The 18,079-nt window shown below is 44.4% G+C and overlaps 1 protein-coding gene across 4 annotated transcripts in view; it reads right to left on the bottom strand.

Moving 5' to 3' along the window:
• The window catches only part of ITGA5 (integrin subunit alpha 5), an 86,920-nt gene that overhangs the window by 47,488 nt on the left and 21,353 nt on the right, over positions 1-18,079 (bottom strand). For 2 of the 4 annotated variants that reach the window (XM_061614585.1, XM_061614588.1), the window contains exons 2-4: positions 15,282-15,415; positions 6,078-6,178; positions 675-798 (exon numbers count right to left, since the gene is read on the bottom strand). In XM_061614585.1, the coding sequence (XP_061470569.1) occupies positions 675-798; positions 6,078-6,178; positions 15,282-15,415 (359 nt within the window). Of the gene's footprint in view, positions 1-674; positions 799-6,077; positions 6,179-15,281; positions 15,416-15,524; positions 15,572-17,975; positions 18,077-18,079 lie in introns of those variants that run through there. The other 2 variants (XM_061614587.1, XM_061614586.1) reach the window with 2 other exon arrangements.

The following is an 18,079-nucleotide window of genomic DNA, read 5'->3' as shown; positions in this document are numbered from 1 at the left end:
CCCTTCTGGCTCTCAAGAGACCAGTGGAGTGGCCACTGTGAGAACAGGATGCTGGGCCAGATGAGTTTCTGGCCTGATCCGGCAGGGCTTTTCTGACGGTGTGGGGGCTGTGCTGGTGGTACAGCAGCCGTCCAGTGATCACTGCATGGGTGTCCCAGGGGAAACGCTCCCAGCCTTTCCCACACCCACTTCCTATTGCTCCTGATTATGCGTAGGAAGCAGCTGGCTGGCCGGCCAGCCGGGTCTTCAATGGTTCTGTCATCTTCTTACGGCAGGAAGGGGAGCTTTTTCCAAAGGGCTAGTATGGAGTACAGGAAAGGAAATTCTATAACCACTGGTCCAGTTTGGTGGCCAGCTCTCGCCATGTGCAGCTCCCATGCCCTTGTTGTACATCACATGCAATGCAGTGGGGTGCAAGTCATCTGCACACCGGCACACAGCCAAGGCAAGGTTAAAAAAAATAATCTGCCCAACAGATATGCCTCCATGGAGAGATATCCACGGATCAGGGTATCTGGTTGGCCACTGGACTGACCAGCAGGGCTCTTCTTCTGTTCTTAACCCCAAAGCAATGCAGCATGGGCACTTTGCCCTGTCTTGTCTCTCAGGAGGTTGAGATCACCCGCCAGCACTTATACCTGCAAGCCAAGCACCGTCCCCAGCACCCCTGTTACCTGAGCGGCAAGGTGCGTATTCGACAAACTTTGTGAAGTTGTTGATTGACAGGTAGCAGGTGCCCACAACCTCACGTTCAGGCTCATCCTTGGTGGTCCGCCAGCTGTACAGGGGGGCACAGGCCTAGAGGAAGAAGATGAGCCTGGTAAGCAAATGGAAAGGACTCAACAGACTTCATTCATTTGAAGCATTTATACCCCTCTTCAGCTGGAAAAGCTTCCAGAGCAGCTTACAAGTCAACAACAACAACAACAAAGTCTCTGCCCTCAGGCTTACAATCTAAAAAGACATGACACAAAAAGAAAAAGGAGCAGGGAGGGAAAAGAACAACAAGCAACCTCAAGCACCCAACTCTTAATGTTGCGAAGTTCTTATGATGACCAGCTTTCAGCTTTGATGTTCCGAAGTTGAGAGCGGTAAGATCTTGTGACGTGTGCCAAAGATCTCACAGCTGGAGACAGATCAGCCCTGTACGAGTAGGATCAAACAGGCTGGCTTCAGCGAGAGCAGCTACTCCACAGAGATGTGCCACCTTCTGAAGATCAGTGCCCTGCAACATCCAGGTCTAGCTCATGGCCACCATCCTTCCCAACATCCTCATCGACAAGTAGCCTGCGTAGCACATTGCCCTGAAGTGGCGACTCCCAAACTGTGTGCCAGAGCCATGAAAGGCACCATCTTGGATACATCCACCAATCATGCTCTCTGACAATTTATATGAGCACTGACATCATCCTGAGGGAACCAAGGATGCCCTGGAATTTCCTAATGCAGCTTCTTCTGTGGCTGACAGGCACAGTAGAATCCTAGAAGCATCACTATTGGCTGAAAGAGAAAGTCTCTTTCCTAAGCAGGCAATGGGGAGAGGAGGCAATATTAACTGGGGCTACCCACAGTTGGAAGGAGAATGCTTTCCCATTGTCCTGGGACCCAAGACTGATAGATACACACACACACACCACACATCATTTGGGGGAGGGCCACAGCTCAACGGCAGAGCATCTGCTTTGCATGCAGAAGGTCCCAGGTTCAATCTCCAGCATCTCCAGGTAGGGTTGGGAGAAACTCCCTGCCTAAAACCCTGGAGAGTCACTCCCAGCCAGTGTAGACAATATTGAGCTAGATAGACCAATGGTCTGACAGTATAGGGCTGCTTTCTATGTTCCTCCTATCACATATATACACCTATACATACACACGTGTCCATATTCCTTATTATGGCAATTTGCATTTTTTACTGTTCATGTTTTTGTTCTGTAAACTATCCTGGAATCAAATAGGTTGAAGGGTGGCATTAAAAAAGTTTCAAAATAAAGAAATAAAATGAGTGCAGATTGAAGTGTGTCTCCGGTTTTAATCCAGAAAAAAAAAGCAACAGTAATTAAATGTTTGGGGGAAGCACCAACCTGCAGTGCAGGAAAGGCTGAATTGGAAAGAAAAGGAACCATTTCCTTTTGAACCATTTTGTTATAGGCAATCAAAATGAGAGGCGGGGTGTCCTAGTGAAGCCAGGGAGTTGCTAGGAGAGGCCCAAGCTTCTCCCTAATTCCTGCCTTACGCAGTGGCCAAAAAAACCGTAAGACACTCCTGCACAGAAAGAGTTTGCTTTTCCTGCCATTTTGACTTCACCTGCCCCCCCATTCCTTCCCCAGTTGTGAGAGTTTAGAACATTGAAGCATTTAAATAACACTTTCCAGTGCAGCAGAGTAACAAAACATTCCTAATATTATTAGTGATTTTCATCATTCAGTCCTTGCAGATGGCATGACGCAAATGATACAGATCTTAGTACGGAGAACAGAATCCAGGAAGCTGAAAAAATCACTTTAAAAAGGCTCTAGCCCTCATGGTGGAAAACATTAGCTTGAAAGTGTTTGGGCAATGCCTGATGAGATCTTAGAAAGCCAAGGCTTGTGTTAGGGTGGGTGGGTGAGATCTGAGCAGGATTGCTAGCAGTCAGAAGTGTCAGGGGCTGGCCCTCATTTATTTATTTACATTTATATTCCACGCCTTTGCTCCAAGGAGCTCAAGGTGATGTATATGGTCCCCCTCCCTCCATTTTATCATCACAACAACCAAATGAGGTAGGTTAGTCTGAGAGGCAGCGACTAGCCCCAAGTCACCCAGTGAGTGTCATAGCTGAGTGGATATTCAAACTCTGGTCTCCCAGGTCCCAGTGCCCTTCTCAGCTCCGTAGCAGGAACAGAATAAATAATCTGAATGAACAGAATACATGCAAATTTACAGAAGCCCCAACATTTTGATCTCTTCCCATTTTTTAAAGCACAAGATATACATAACTCATTTTATAAAATTCACTTTATATGGAAGAGTGATTTAGAATAACTTGATCCCTCCATATAACGTTGATCTGCAGACCTCTGGGTTGAAGACCTGAATGGGCCCCATCCTTATTTGTTGTCACTGTAACGGGAGAGACCAAATCTTCGGGGGGGGGGGAGTGTTGTGTGTGTGTGGCTTGAATCGCGACTATTTTGTAGCAGATATGGGAAGCTCTGAAACAGAGGGCTTGCCCTGAAAAGCTAAGAGGAGGTGAGCCTAGAGAGCAAAGAATTGTAATGGAGGGAGATGGATAACCATCTTCAAATACTTGAAGAGGCTGCCCCAAAGATGATACAGAGCAATTATTATCTTCTCTGCTGCTACAAACAATTGTACAAGAGGCAATTGCTTTAAAAGTAGGTAGGTAGGTTTAGGGTCAATAACGGGGGTGGAAAAAACAAGTATTTCCTAGCTATCAGGCAAACAAGTTCAGTTGTTGAGCACATGCTTTGCATGAAAAAAGGTCCCACGTTCAATCCCAGCCATCTCCGGGTAGGGCTGGGAAAGATTGCCTGTCAGAAACCCTGCCAGTCAGTGTAGACAGTACTGACTTAGAAGATTGGCCTGACTCAATACAAGGAAGCTCCTTATCTTTCCATGTTGTCTAAGCTAGAATATACTTTGTTTGGGATTGCAAGCTCAACTGAAAAGAAAGATCACATTGGGGTATTCATAACTTCTATTACTGAATCTCCTGGGGGGGTGGTGACACACAGATGACATGTGACCATACAGTCTCACTCAGACGTCCTAGTGCAAGGAGCTGATCATCATGAAGTGGGTCAAATCTTACCACTCTCCATGCTTTGAGCACAGTACAGGCCAGGGATGGGGAACCTTTAGCGTGGTAGTTGTGACTGTAGTCCAACTCCTGTTAAACCCAGCCAGCATGGCCAGTGGTCGGGGATGATGAGAGTTGTGGTCCAATATCATCTGGAGGGCCAGAAGGTTCCCCATTCCTGTTATAGACAATGAATTGGCTCCCCATGCAGTCAGACATGTTTTAAGCAGTGAGCAAGTGATTAAATGTTTCCACCCCACCCTTAAGTCACAAGGCAAGGTACACGCTAAGTGCAGGCTTGGGTAGACTGTATATTCTCTGCCATGTGGATTTATACAGGGTAGTTCAGCTTGTCTAGGCCTCTCTCACCTCAGTACAGGACAAGTGTTTAAAAAGCGCAAGCACATATTGGACAGTCTCCCAGAGCATGGCGCTAAGGCAAGGTAACGAAAATTCTGCACCAAGAAAAACTGAATTCTACAGCCTGCATAAATTATGCAAGATAAGTGAATTTACATATGTCTGCTTTGTTTTGCATAATTTATTCTGCTTGGATATTAGGAGGGGCAAGGAGCTATCTGGAGCACAGAAAGACTCCTCTTTGATGTTTATAATTTTCAAGCCCTTCTTCATAGCAGTAAGAGCTAGAAACCTGCATAGTTTTTTTTAAATGAAAGCAGATTCTGAAGATGCTGACTACTGTACCCACTAATGAATTACATACTTTGATGGCAGTAGCCTCCCCCCTCCACTAAACCTCTTGTAACCCTAAAGCAGACTGGAGGTGGACACCTAGCAATCTCAATAACTGAGAGATTAGGGTATATATGCCAAAATGATTTTTTTTAAAGTACATTAGGAAGGGTTTAAGAAGGAGATCAAATTTCCCCTGGTTCTTCATCCCTTTTTAGTGAAGCCAGCCAGTCTGCCTGCCTCTTTTGAGAAAGCCCAGCATTGTCATCATCTGAAATCTTCCTTCAAATCTGTATCACTTTGTCACAAACTTTCTCAATATGCTGTGACCACAACCGGACACAGTGTTGCAACCGCAGCCTAAACAAAATTTCTGACGCTGGGGATGCCTGGCCTCCCAATGTGTATGTTTCCATATGCTTTATATGCAAGGCATCTAGAAAGGAGGGAAAAGAGTCCTTACAGTAATATCCTGTGCATTTTTTACTTAAAAATATGGCACTTTGTTTTGATGACTCTCAAGTAAGGGGGCACAGAAGTGCAGCCTTAAAAGAACTATAAATCTGTGGCAAGAAATGGAAAGAGTGGCTCTTTCCACTTTCCAGCTCAGGGGTCTAGTTTCATCAGTGCCAATACACTGGCACTGTAAGCCTTAGTTAACCAAGATGTAGGAAGTAGGCTATTTGGGGCCAACGTATTCACCATACTGAAGTCAACTTGTAGCATGCCAGAACAACATATAAGCCAGGAGTCTGCAAAGCTCAGCTGTGGCAACTTCAGAAACTACTGAACCATGCTGATCATGTTAGCATGCTGTCAAAGCTTCCTGTGGTGCGCCCGTGCGTGCGTGCGAGAGAGAGATTAACTTTTTCATACAACACTTACAATTCATAGAGTATGACTTGTAGGTGTTGTATGGAAAAGAATTAATATATGATTTCTCTCTATTATAATGTTTATGTATTAAATGTAAACCACTTGGAGACATTTTAGGTAACAAGCAATGAATGTCAAATTTATTATTATTATATTATTATTATTAACAACAACAATAAGGATGGTGACTGTGTCCCTACACTACAGATTTTCTGTGACTGAAAGAAAAAGCAGCATAAGACAAAGCCTGACCCAGGCCTATGGTCATGCTACTGAGGGCCGCTCCAGACAACCTATTTATGCAGCCTTCATCCTGATTTCCTTGCACAAAACTTACACAGAGGTTAGATAATATCCGATTTTTATTGAGTATTCATTCTGATTTGTTTTCAGGGAGGATATATGTAATAAGCATTCATCCTGATTTGTTTGTAGGGTGTTTAAAACATCTTCCTGTTACTCATACATTTATCCCACATTTTTCAATGCATTTCCCTGTCACTTTCCAAACAGTAAAAATCCACTTCTTTTTTTAAACTGAATTTGTTGTGCTAGGGTGACAGAGTGCTTTAATCCACTTCAGTGGGCAAACCTAAAGTGCTGGTGTGGCTTAAATCCCTCCTGAAAAGCCCTGACAGTCTGAAGGCACCCTCAGTCACTCAGTTGGTTATGCCCTTCATCAAAGCCAATGCCACAACTCAACTCTTACCAGGATGGAGCTGCCGTGTGATCTCACTGTGGCTCCAAACCACTGCAGGGATTTGAACTCCATTTGCTCCATCGTCCCGTTGAACTCATCCACGCGAGATCCTGTGAGGTAGAGAACACATGTCAGTCTACATCAGCATTTCCCAAGCTTTCAAACACCTGAGACACAGCTTCCTTCCATCCTTCCAGATTAAAACCAAAGGCAGACTTTACTCTCATAATTGAAAGAAAGTGGACAGGTAGCTATAGATTATATATACATTCTCAGTCAGCCCCTAGAACAACAGGAAAGCCTGTCAGCGGGACTTCCGGGAAGGGTGACTTCGCTTGTGCCTGCTTTTGGGACGGGCTCCCGCCGCAAAAGAAGCTTATTCAGATATAAATCAGTCAGAACATTTTTTTTTTGACTGATGAAATTTCTCCCGGGCAGGGAGAAACGTAGAGATCAACCTCAAAGCCTGTTTTTGTTGGGAGGACTGGATTTCATTAATTTATGAGATAAGGTCCAGCCAACAATGCCGGACGGACTTTCTAACAAGCTCTATCTGCTTAAGCGATACGTTTATCTTTTCTTCAAAGAGAGAACGGACTAACAGGCAAGCACCCTTCTTTCTATTATTTTTTTTACTTGGTTTAAATTGTTGCAGCAAAAGGAGATTTGTCAGATTGATCGGCTTTGGACAACTTCTGGGTGAGATATAGCTCTTCTCTGTTATTCACGAAATTAACAGCTTATCTCTGTTTCTGTCGCAAAAAGCTGTCCTGGAAGTGCATTCTAAAGATAATAAACAGAAGAGGGATTTCTATTCCTGATTTCTATTCCGAGGAATATTATATTGTCTGGGACTATTCTTTTTTTGGTCTATTTTATTTTGACGAATCTGCTTCTTTACGACGCCACTAACTGTTTTGATGCTGGGAACTAAATTTGTTTTGCATTCTTGCACAAGAGAGATAAGGCAGGTTGCTCTGTTTATACTGTGATGTCATCAAGCCTGGAATATTAACCCAATTGTTGCTGAAATAAGAAGTGGTTCTTCTTTATTTTTGTTTTGCTTTGTTTTCGTGGTTTTAAAAATGGCAATCAAGAAAGTGGCTGAGAATCTGGAAGTAATTATGTTTCAGAAAATAATGGATGAGATTGAGATAACGAAACAAACCCTGCGACAGGGTAGTAAGGAGCTGAAAATTGAACTGAGCAAAATGACGCAGGAGCTTTAAGAAATAGGGGACCCTGTGAGAGAGGAGAATGAGATCAGAGATGAGAAAAGAAAAAATAAAGGGAAGATACAAGCCCTGGAGATTGGAACAAATGTGGAATTGGAAAAAGATCTGGAGTTTATGGATTTTAGAAATAAAATCTACTGTTTGGAATTTAACGTTATCTCTGAAGAAATTAATGAAGATATTAGAGATAAAGTTATCAATGGCTTGGATAATCTTCTGGACTGGAATGATGTGATGGAGCTTGATATAGAGAAAATCTATGGAATTAACTGCAGCCATGTGACAATGGAAAAACTCTTAAGAGATGAGCCAGTGCATTTTGTAAAAAAGAAGAACACAGATATGACTTTACAACAGTATTTCAGCAACTTATTCAGAATGGATGGCAAGAAAATATTTGGGATAGAGGAAATTCCCATCAGACTCTTATTATATGACTGTGGCTACAACAGCAAGATTATTATGGAATACTGATAATGGAAGATTGGACACTGAAATTACTGGACTTAACAGGACTATTGAAGATGGAAGATGGAACTAATAGGGATAATGGAATAATGGCTATTGAAATTATTGGACCTAACAGATTCTGATGAGATGGATTAATCGAAATGTTTATTTGGACTATGGTTATGACAATAAGATTATTATAATTATTAACGAGATGGATTAATTGACATGTTTATTTGGAGAAAAATTGATAGATATATTTCTTAAAGAATTGAAACCTCTCTTTGACTTTTTGTGAAAAGAATAAAGTAATGTTTATGAGATTTGATGATTAATTAAGATAACTACTGGAGGAAAGTGATTTTATAATATTATTTAAGAGACAGGATTGTTATATATTGTAGACCTATAACTGATTTGATATGTGACAACTGGGAAGTCAACATTTTATTTTATTTTATTTTTTTGTTTAATCATTTTTGTTTTGTTTTGTTTTTTGTCTTTGAATGTTTTATGATTTTGTTTTCTATGTTTTATGAAAATTTGAATAAAAATTATTGTAAAAAAAAAAGGAAAGCCTGTCAGCAATAGAGCATCTTCCCTGCATCCAGAAGGTCCCAGGTTCAATCTCTGGTGTCTCAGGTAGTCTGGGAGTGACTCCTGTCTGAAATCCTGGAGAACCACTGTCAGTCAGTGTGGAAAATACCGAGCTAGATGGACCAATGGCCTGACTTGGTATGAGGGAGCTTCCTATGATCCTATGCTGTCTTCCTGCGGGATAACTCAAGGAATATTGGCCCCAGGTGTCCTGCTCTCCCCTTTGCCCCATCTGTCTGGGTTCTGGGACAGGAGCATTATTTGGGGACAAGGGAGATGCTTCTGGGAATCCCCTGTACCTGTCAGACGTAAAACAAACAATGTCAGGAAATAGCTCCCTCTTGTGGGATGATATCACTGCCCATATATTGGCAGAAAGAGAGGAAAATCAAGAGGCCTAGAATGATAGGTCTTTCTAACAATATACATATTTTCAAGGCACACCTCAGTGCCTTTCATAGCCCAACATACAATTGGATAATTTCTGGCCTCTTGAAGGAGAAGAGGAAGCTGCCTTATACTGAGTCAGACCACTGGTCCTTCTAGCTTGATAACGTCTACACAGACTGGCAGAGGCCCTCCAGGATTTCAGACAGGGGCCTCTCCCAGCCCTACTTGAGATGACAGGGATTGAACCAGGGACCTTCCACATGCAGAATTGATCCTCTGACACTGAGTCAAATGCCTGGTCATAAGAGACCAAGTGCCAGGGGATCTTGAACTGGAAAAAGGTGTTTTGCCTGTGAAGATGCACCCTGACACAAGGAGCGGGGGGAGGCTGAGACCTGCTTGAACTCGCATCACTCCTAACTCTATGGGATACTAGGCCAAGATCAGAGTAGCGATCAAACAGCCAACACACTTGTGGTCTTCTCTGCCCTCCCTTCAAAATTCTCCACTACTTTACTGGCTGTTTTCCTAAGATACAATCATTGCCTGGACTGGTTGATTCCCAAACTACATGCAAAGATATGCAATAAAACTAATAAAATCAATATAGTACTTATTTACGACATGTATTTTGTGTTTTTTATACTTCCTTGCACATCACCCTAGGCTCCCTTGGGAGGAAAGGCGATCTAGAAATTTAACAAATATAATAAATAAATAGCATTCCCCAAAGGAACTGCTAGCATGTGTTGAGGGATAAAAACCTCATTAAATAAAGGTGCCATGTAGGCCCAAAGTATCCAGGTGAGTTTGCCTACTCTACCCCTGCATGAGTTACTGCTCTGGCCTTGCCTCCTTCCAATCAGCCTCTGAGGGGCGGGTGAAGGGACTGGGAAATTCTGCCACATCTCAACCCCATGTGTGCCTAGATCATTCAGTCACCCCCATTGCAGAGAAGCTACAGAATTACCCAGCCGCAGAGGATGCTGCCCATTACATCCCTGCATGATTCCCTGCTCCTTCCAATCAGGAGGCATGTCCAGATCATGCAGAAAATGTACAAAATCTTTGTGAAGTGGGCCTCCAATTTTAATTTTTTTGGGGGAGGGGAAAGAGGTGTCTCAGCTTTCAGGAGGGAGGGAAACAATGGCCTAGATCCTAGGCTTAGCACTCTTGTCTTTGGGTTCAATCCAGACCACAAGAGGCAACCCCAGCCTGCTGGCTCTGGTTCAGGCAAGGCCACTAATAACAACCCAATGGGATATAGTGATGCGCCCTGCGATCTCACACAAACAACATCACTTATCCTCTTCCCGCAAACACACATCAGGCAGTGACCCCAGGCAGTGCTCTCGATCAGGTATAAAACAAATGCAAAGGCTCACAGGCTACATCTGGTCTATTAAAGGCCTTTCCAATTCTCTTTTCTATTTATTTGAGAGGACCTGCCAAAAATATAATTTCGTTCCACGTGGATATCCCCCCCCCCCTGGTTTAATTCATATCAGTGCCTGAAAGATCAACAATCCCTGCAGTTTACAATTTCAAAAATCCCACAACGCTGCTGTGAACAATACTTCAGAAATTCCTCCCCTGTTTATTCAGAGAGAAAATATTTCACAACACAATATTGCTGCCCATTTTCCTCCTCAAGATTTCCCATTGCTCCCATCTGGTGGGCAGGAATCAAAATAAAGATTGGAACAGGAGGAGGACTCAACCTTCCCTAACTATCCTATCTCTAGCCTAGCCATTTTCAAACTGAGGTCTAGGAAACTGAGGTGCCTTAGAAGCCTCTCACGATTTCTGCAGTGATCAGCCATAGCACTCTTGATTCCCCCCCACAACTAGCAGCTTGAAGGCAGCGTGGGCTGTGATGTAAGGAGTCTTAATTCATGCTAGACAACAGATTGGCCAGTATACCTGTTCAGTGCCTCATGTGACCTAAAAATTCCTAGAACATTTCCCACAATCCTTTGCAACACACAAGAACTCCTTGTAAACATGCAGACTCCTCAGCAGGAGAACAGATAAGGAAAGGATTCCCTCAAGTAACATAGTTTTAAAACCTCTGCTTTACTCCATACGGACATGAAGAACCCACAATATAGGAACATAGGAAGCTGCCTTAAACTGAGTCATACCATTGGCCCATCCAGCTCAGTAGTGTCTACACTGACTGGCAGAACCTCTCCAGGGTTGCAGACAAGGAGTCTCTCCCAGTCCTACCTGAGATATTGGGAACTGAACCTGGGACCTTCTGCATGCAAGGCAGATGCCCTACCACTGAGCAACAGTGAAGCCAGTGTGGTGCAGTTGTTAGCATGTCTGATTAGGATTGTTGAAGCCTGGGTTCAAAGACCTATTTGGCCATGGGTGGCCTTAAGCTGAATACCTGTCAGCCTAACCTACCTTATAGGACTGTTGTAAAGATAACTGGGGATGACAACACTATGGGTACCACCTCAAGCTCCTTGGAGGAAAGGCGAAGGGGATTAAAATTTAAATAAATGAAACAAAACACAAACAAGGAATCCCCACAACAGGAATATCTATCCTACATCACATATCCAATTATCCCTGACCATTGGCCATGCTGGCTCAGGTTAATGGGGGTTGGAAGTCCCATCAGTAGCTTTTCCAGCTCAAAATCTGCAGTAGATTTTCTACCTCAAAATATTTTAATCCTTTTTGAATTGTTTGTTTTTACATTGCCATTTTCATAGTTTCTCACAATGCCATTTTCATAGCTTCTGGAGAAGTATTCTATTTTAAAAGCCCAGAAACCAATTAATGTCCTTGTAATGACTTATTTTTTCTAATCTGAACAATTCTGCCTAAAAACAAGAAATCTCAGTGTAAATAAAATGCTTGCTTGCAGAATTTTGAAGATTAATTAGGTCAGGTAAAAAAGTATTACCCTGCTTTTGCTCTTGACACACAGGTACTTAAGGTTTTACCAGCCACCTGAAAACTAGTTCCCCAGATTCAGGGCTACGCAGAAGCCGGGGTTCCCTGGGCAATGTCCTGTTCTGCTCCCTGACTGGAATGTGATCTCTTGTTCTCAGCTGAGCCAAGGAAACTCTCTTTGGCCCAGTTCCACTGGGTATTGCCCAAGCCAAGTCTACGCAGAGCCATGTGCCTGGCCAGAAAAGCCCCAGGCCAGTCCGCCAGATGAAAGCCCATGCCTTTCTGAGCTGTCAAGGGGATGGAAAGGTTGGACCCTTTCCTTCTCCCACCAGACAGAATGCCTTAGGGCCTAAATAAGCACTGTCAAGATTTACGTTATTCTGTCTGTGGTCGCCTTTTAACCTCTTTATTCAGGAGCTATTTGTTTATGGATTTATTATGTTTTTATTCCACCCTTCCTTGAAGAAGCTCAGAGCAGTATACATGGCTCTCCCACTGCCCATTTCATCCTCACAACAACCCTGTGAGGTGGGATAGGTTGAGAGACAGTGTCTAGCCTGACATCTTCACCAATTGTGGAGGAGGGCTGTAGTTCAGTGGTAGTGCACATCCTTTGTTTGCATAAAGTCCTAAGTTTAATCCCCAGTATCTCCAGGTTGGGCTGGGAAAGAGTCCTGTCAGAAAACCTGAAGAGTCAGGGCAGACAGTACTGAGATACCAGTGGGTCTTAGTTAGTGTAAGGCAGCTTCCTATGTTCTTTTGTGTCCATCAACATTCATCTTCTTGGGGACTTGAACTTGGGTCTTACCAGTCCCAGTCCAATAGCTAACCCAGGGGTTGCTAACATGGTGCCCATGGGCACCCATGGGCACCCATGGGCACCCATGGGCACCCATGATCCCACAGAGGCTTCCCTGGCACCCACAGGACCTCCTCTTCTTGCTGCTCCTGTTGTAGGCAATAAAATAGGTTGTGTAGTATGCTTGGTTGCGAGGTGTGTATGGTGCCCACAGCAGTTTCTTGTGTTGGCAAGTGTGTGTATGGTTCCAAAAAAGGTTGGTGGGCCCTTCTCTAACCACTATACCACCCAGTTCTCTAGGGATTGCATCACTCTTCTACCCTGTGCCCTAGAAGAGAAGCCTCACACACATTAACTCCTTCTGTCAGAAATACACATATTTGAGGTTCCTGTTAACACACACACAGAAATAAATTTATAAAGAACCTACGAGGTTGCCTGATTTAATATGGAGCTGGGCTCCTTTGTCTTTAACAACAGTGTAGGCAGGAATAATTTTGGCAGGTATATCTGATCACAGTCTTAAGATGAGATGTGGGAGTCGGTAGCAAACATTTATTTGTTAAATTTATATTCTGTCCTTCCTCCCAGAAGGAGGCTAGGGTGGCAAACAAAACACTAAAAACACTCTAAAACATCTTAAAAACAGACTTTAAAATATATTAAAACAAAACATCTTTAAAAACATTTTTTAAAAAAGCTTTAAAAACATCTTAAAAAGCAATTCCAACACAGAAGCAGACTGAGATAAGAGGAATATCTTCAGTAGGCTACAAAAAGATAACAGAGATAGTGCCTGCCTAATATTTAAGGGGAGAGAATTCCAAAGAATAGGTGCCACAACACTAAAGGTCCACTACCTATGTTGTGCGGAATGGACCTCCTGATAAGATGGTATCTTCAGGAGGCCCTCACCTGCAGACAGCAATGATCGACTGGGTATATTAGGGGTAAGGCAATCTTTCAGGTATCCTGGTCCCAAGGTGCATAGGGCTTTGTACACCAAAACTAGAACCTTGAACTTGGCCCAGTAACTAATGGGCAGCCAGTGCAATTCTTTCAACAGTGGGGTGACATGTTGGTGATACCCTGCCCCGGTGAGCAGTTGTGCTGCCACATTTTGCACTGGCTGCAGCTTCCAGACCAACCTCAAGGGCTGCCCCACATAATCCAGCCTGGAGGTTACTAGTGCATGGATAACAGTGTTCAGGCTATCCTGGTCCAGAAACGGCTACTGCTGTCTTACCTGCCAAAGCCACTGACGTCACCTGGAGCACCACAGACTATGAACCTGCTCTTTCAGAGGGAATGTGTCCCCACCCAAAGCAGGCAACTAACCAATTATCCGAACTCGGGAACCACCAACCCACAGCGCCTCTGTCTTGCTAGGATTCAGACTCAGTTTACTGGCCCACATCCAGCCTACCACTGAGTCCAGGCAGCGGTCCAGGGCTTGCACGGCCTCTCTCGATGCAGATGTTACAGAGAAATAGAGGTGGGTATCATCAGCATACTCCTGACATCTCACCTCAAATCTCCTGATGACTGCTCCCAAGGGCTTAATATAGATGTTAAACAGCATGGGGGACAAGATGGTACCCTGCGGCACCCCACAGCACAATCACCATGGGGCTGAAGACCTGGCACCCAATGCTATTCTCTGAAAACATCCCTGGAGGTAGGATTGGAATGACTGTAAAACAGTGCCTCCAATACCCATCTCACCAAGTCTGGCCAGAGGGATACCAAGGTCAATAATATCAAAGAGAGATGAAGTAAAAATAACAGGGTCACACTCTCCTGTCCTTCTCCTGATAAAGGTCATCCTTCAGGGCGACCAGGGCCAATTCAGTCCCATAACCAGGCCTGAACTCAGATTGGAATGGGTTAGATAATCTGAAAGATAATCTGTTTCATCCAAGAGTACTAGCAATTGCTGCTTCATAACTCTCTTGATCACCTTCCCTAAAAAGGAGGTATTTGTGATCGGGTGATAGTTGTCACAAACCAATGGATCCAGGGTGGGCTTTTTCAGAAGCGGTCGGATCACCGCCTCTTTCAGAGTAGCTGGGACCATTCCTTCCCACAAAGACACGTTGACCACACCCTGGATCCACTTGGTCAAACCCCCTCGGCAAGCTTTAATAAGCCAAGAAGGGGAAGGGTCCAGAAGACACATTGCTAACAGCAGCATCACAAGAACCTTGTTCTTGTCATCAGGCTGCATCAATTGAACCTGATACCAAGAAACTGCAGCAGACATGGCATTATGCACCTCACTGGGGACTAGAGTAGATGTGAATGGGACATCAAGATTGCTACGGAGATGAGCAACTTTGCCCTCATTTAAGGCAGTATCATGCCGCTGGAAACAGTCATGGTTTCCCCCAGAGAATCCTGGAAGCTGTAGTTTGTTAAGGGTGCTGAGAGTTGTTAGGAGTCCTCTATTCACCTCACAAAACTACAATCCCCAGAGTTCCCTGGGAAGAGAGATTGATTAGTAAACCACTCTGGTCATTCTGTGACCAGAAGCAGAACCCTACCACATTGCTCTGTTTACCATCTAGCCTGATGAAGAGTTCTGGAGTACTCAAAAGCTTGCACGCCATTTTGGTTGGTCTAATAAAGGTATTGTCATACTACGGATTTTGGAATTGTTCTTACAGGCGAACTTGGCTAGCTTTACTTTCTGAGTTAAGAAGTCAAGTAAGAGGGGGAAGCGGGAGTATGGGGAGCATGCACTATAAAACAGAGTACAAATCTGAGGAGGAGGAGGATGGACAAGTAGTCAGCCAGTCCCTACCGTGAGCCCCTCCTCACCAACCTGCTTACCTTTGCTGCTATCAAATTCAATGGGCGTACAGATGCTCTTGCCAAGGTGCCAGGGACAGTAGTAGACAGCACCCCCCTCCATCACTTCCACCTGGCTTGTTTTGGCTTTCGGTGCTCCCACGAGAACACTGACACTGCGGAGAGGAAGAGGCAGGGGAATAAACAGAGGACCCTAAACCAGAGACACACCCTGATCCTCCCACCCTATCCCCCATTTCCTCGCAAGCTCACTACACAACCCACCAGTCAGTGAGAGTCTTGACTCCTCCCATATGTGCCATTGCAAAGGACACTGAGACAGAGGTTTACACATGCTGGAGGATGCGGTGGGAGAAAGCACTTCAGACTGCAAGTAGGGTGACTCTCTGAACAATCCCCACATGTAAAACACACACACATACCCTGTAAATAGAAAATAATGTGCATCAAGAAGGAAGGCTCTAACTTAACTCTTTGACCACTGTGCAGCCCCGCTGCCGCCGCCACCTAACTTTCAGAATATGTTTGTTTTTTAAACACAGGGAAGGAATAAAACCATCACATTATGGCCACTTTGTTGTCCTACACAGGAACAGTAGGCATACAAGGGCCTATTTGTTTTAAAGGGGAAAGGCTTTATAGAGTACAAGTGAGACCTGTAACAAAATGTTGCAGTGTATGGTCACTTCCTACCAGGAGGGCTCCCACCAAAGGTGCAGACATACCCTCTTCCAGGATATTGCAAGCTGTAAGGAGCTCAAGCAGGGCATTCCACTCTCCTTTCACACAGTTTTTCCAGTTTTCTTTTCCAGCTTACATTCAACATTGAAGGCTATGGAGTATGCTCAGTTCTAATTGCACTATCTGAGGGGAGGGTGCCCTCTTAGCTTTCTTTTTTTTAAAAAGTACTTCAACAAACCATGGTTCTTGTGAGCATGCTGATACCTCCCCTCTGGCTTCTTGCTGGGTCCATCTTGGCTCTTTTTCTGTTGCCACTCACCACCTGAGTTCACTATTAGACGGAACTATGGTAATGGCCGAGCTAAATCAATGCAAAACCCACTGTGAAAATCTCAGAGACTTGTTTCTTTTATTGTGGCATGAGGTTTGGTAGGCCACAAAAGGAACTGAGAAGACCAGTGCACCATAAGGGTTATGGAAATGAGCATATGAACAGGGCTGTATTGCAGAATGTGGCTTTGGCTAAATAACGCAGCTTCTTGAGAATTTCAGCTCTCTTTAAACAGAGCAAGTTTCTAGCCATTATGGCTGTGAAGATATGCTTGAAAATATATAGGCAACACCTGCTAAAGTGTCAAAAGGGGAGGTTGGCTGAATAAAATTCCCACTGGTTTTGTGCAGAGGCTTTCAAGCTCTGCTCATAATGCTCAGTTCTCTTAGCCTTCCCACTAAGACCTAGGGAAACCAGAATTATGGAAAATAATATGATGCAAATTTGCTATTTGCTTGATTGATACCGGCTTTCTCATGGGGCAGCTGCTGAGGTGCACTCTGCCCTGGTATGCATGTCTTGTTCTGATGAGTCAGTCATTGAGCCTTTGGGCTCCATAGCTTCTGCTATACACTCAATGGCTGCTGCTGTACCTTGCTCAGGGACTACCATTAACCCTTTTCTCAAGGCAGAAACACAGAATCAAGTAGCACTGCATTCACCACCCCTGGCAATTAGGTACCCAGACCAAAATAAGATCCCGCCCCTCCATGATTATCCTCCATTGTCTCCGTGTTAGATCTCCCAGTGCCATACTGAGCAACAGCAATAAATTATATGAAGTCCAGGTCTAATGAGGAATGTCTCAGTGGGAACTTCCTAAAGCATGTCAACAGACTCCCTCAAGGAACTACGAACAGGTTGCCTCAGACCCACTGAGTCTCTGATTTTTGGCCTACTTTCCCCTCCCATATACGGTCCCCATAATTTTCTTGATTGGCACCCCCATCCCTCCCACCTGTCATTGTCTCTTTATAAAAAGATAGCAAGATCAACAGGAGCCTAGGCCTGAGATGCCAGCAGCCAAAGCAAAAAGCATTATGGGAATGGGGAAAACAATAGCCTTTGGAGAAACATGGCAGGACAAGGGAGAAGCAGACCCCCCCCAGCTGACAATAGAATTGTAACAATGACCTAGGCCATGTCCACGGCCATGTCCACAGTAAAAACCTAAACTAGATGGAAGCCAGTTTAAATACCAGGGTTTCTAATGAGTAGTTTTGTGAGGGTGCAGAGAACTCTTCTGTGTGTGTCTGAGTGCATGTGTGTGTACGAAGTACTTTGGTTTCCTAAGGTAAGAAAATGAGACCTGCAACAAAATGTTGCAGTGTGCAGTGTTTCTGGTCACTGTTCTAGTCAGTCAGTCATGCCCTTCTCCAGGATACTTCATTCCATTCTCCCTACCACCATGTTTCCCACTTCTCTCCTCAGTAGTCAATCAGCATTCCATGGCCACGGAGCACACTCTGGTCTCACATTTTGGAGAGGTCTCCCCCGCTTAGGGTTTCCCCCCCCTATTTTTTTTTGTACTTTTGCAAACCTTGAGGTTCCCCAGAACCCGCTCATGCCTCCGTCTCGTGGGGTGGTGGTGCTGTTCTTGCTACAAATGCAACGGCACTCATACCTGAACACCAATGGAATGATAGATTTTTGAGTCCAGAACAAGGTGGGCTTGAAGTGAGATATGCCACTGCAGTACTTACAGGGAAATGCACTCCTGAGTAGTGAAACCGCTTGTCCTTCCCCATATAATTTACAATGATGCATCTCAGTATTCCCCTGAGAGCTCACTAGCCACTAGTGAGTC

This window comes from Rhineura floridana, chromosome 3 (genome assembly GCF_030035675.1).
Source record: "Rhineura floridana isolate rRhiFlo1 chromosome 3, rRhiFlo1.hap2, whole genome shotgun sequence".
NCBI classification, from domain to species: Eukaryota; Metazoa; Chordata; class Lepidosauria; order Squamata; family Rhineuridae; genus Rhineura; species Rhineura floridana.
This window is presented reverse-complemented; position numbering and strand designations above follow the sequence as displayed.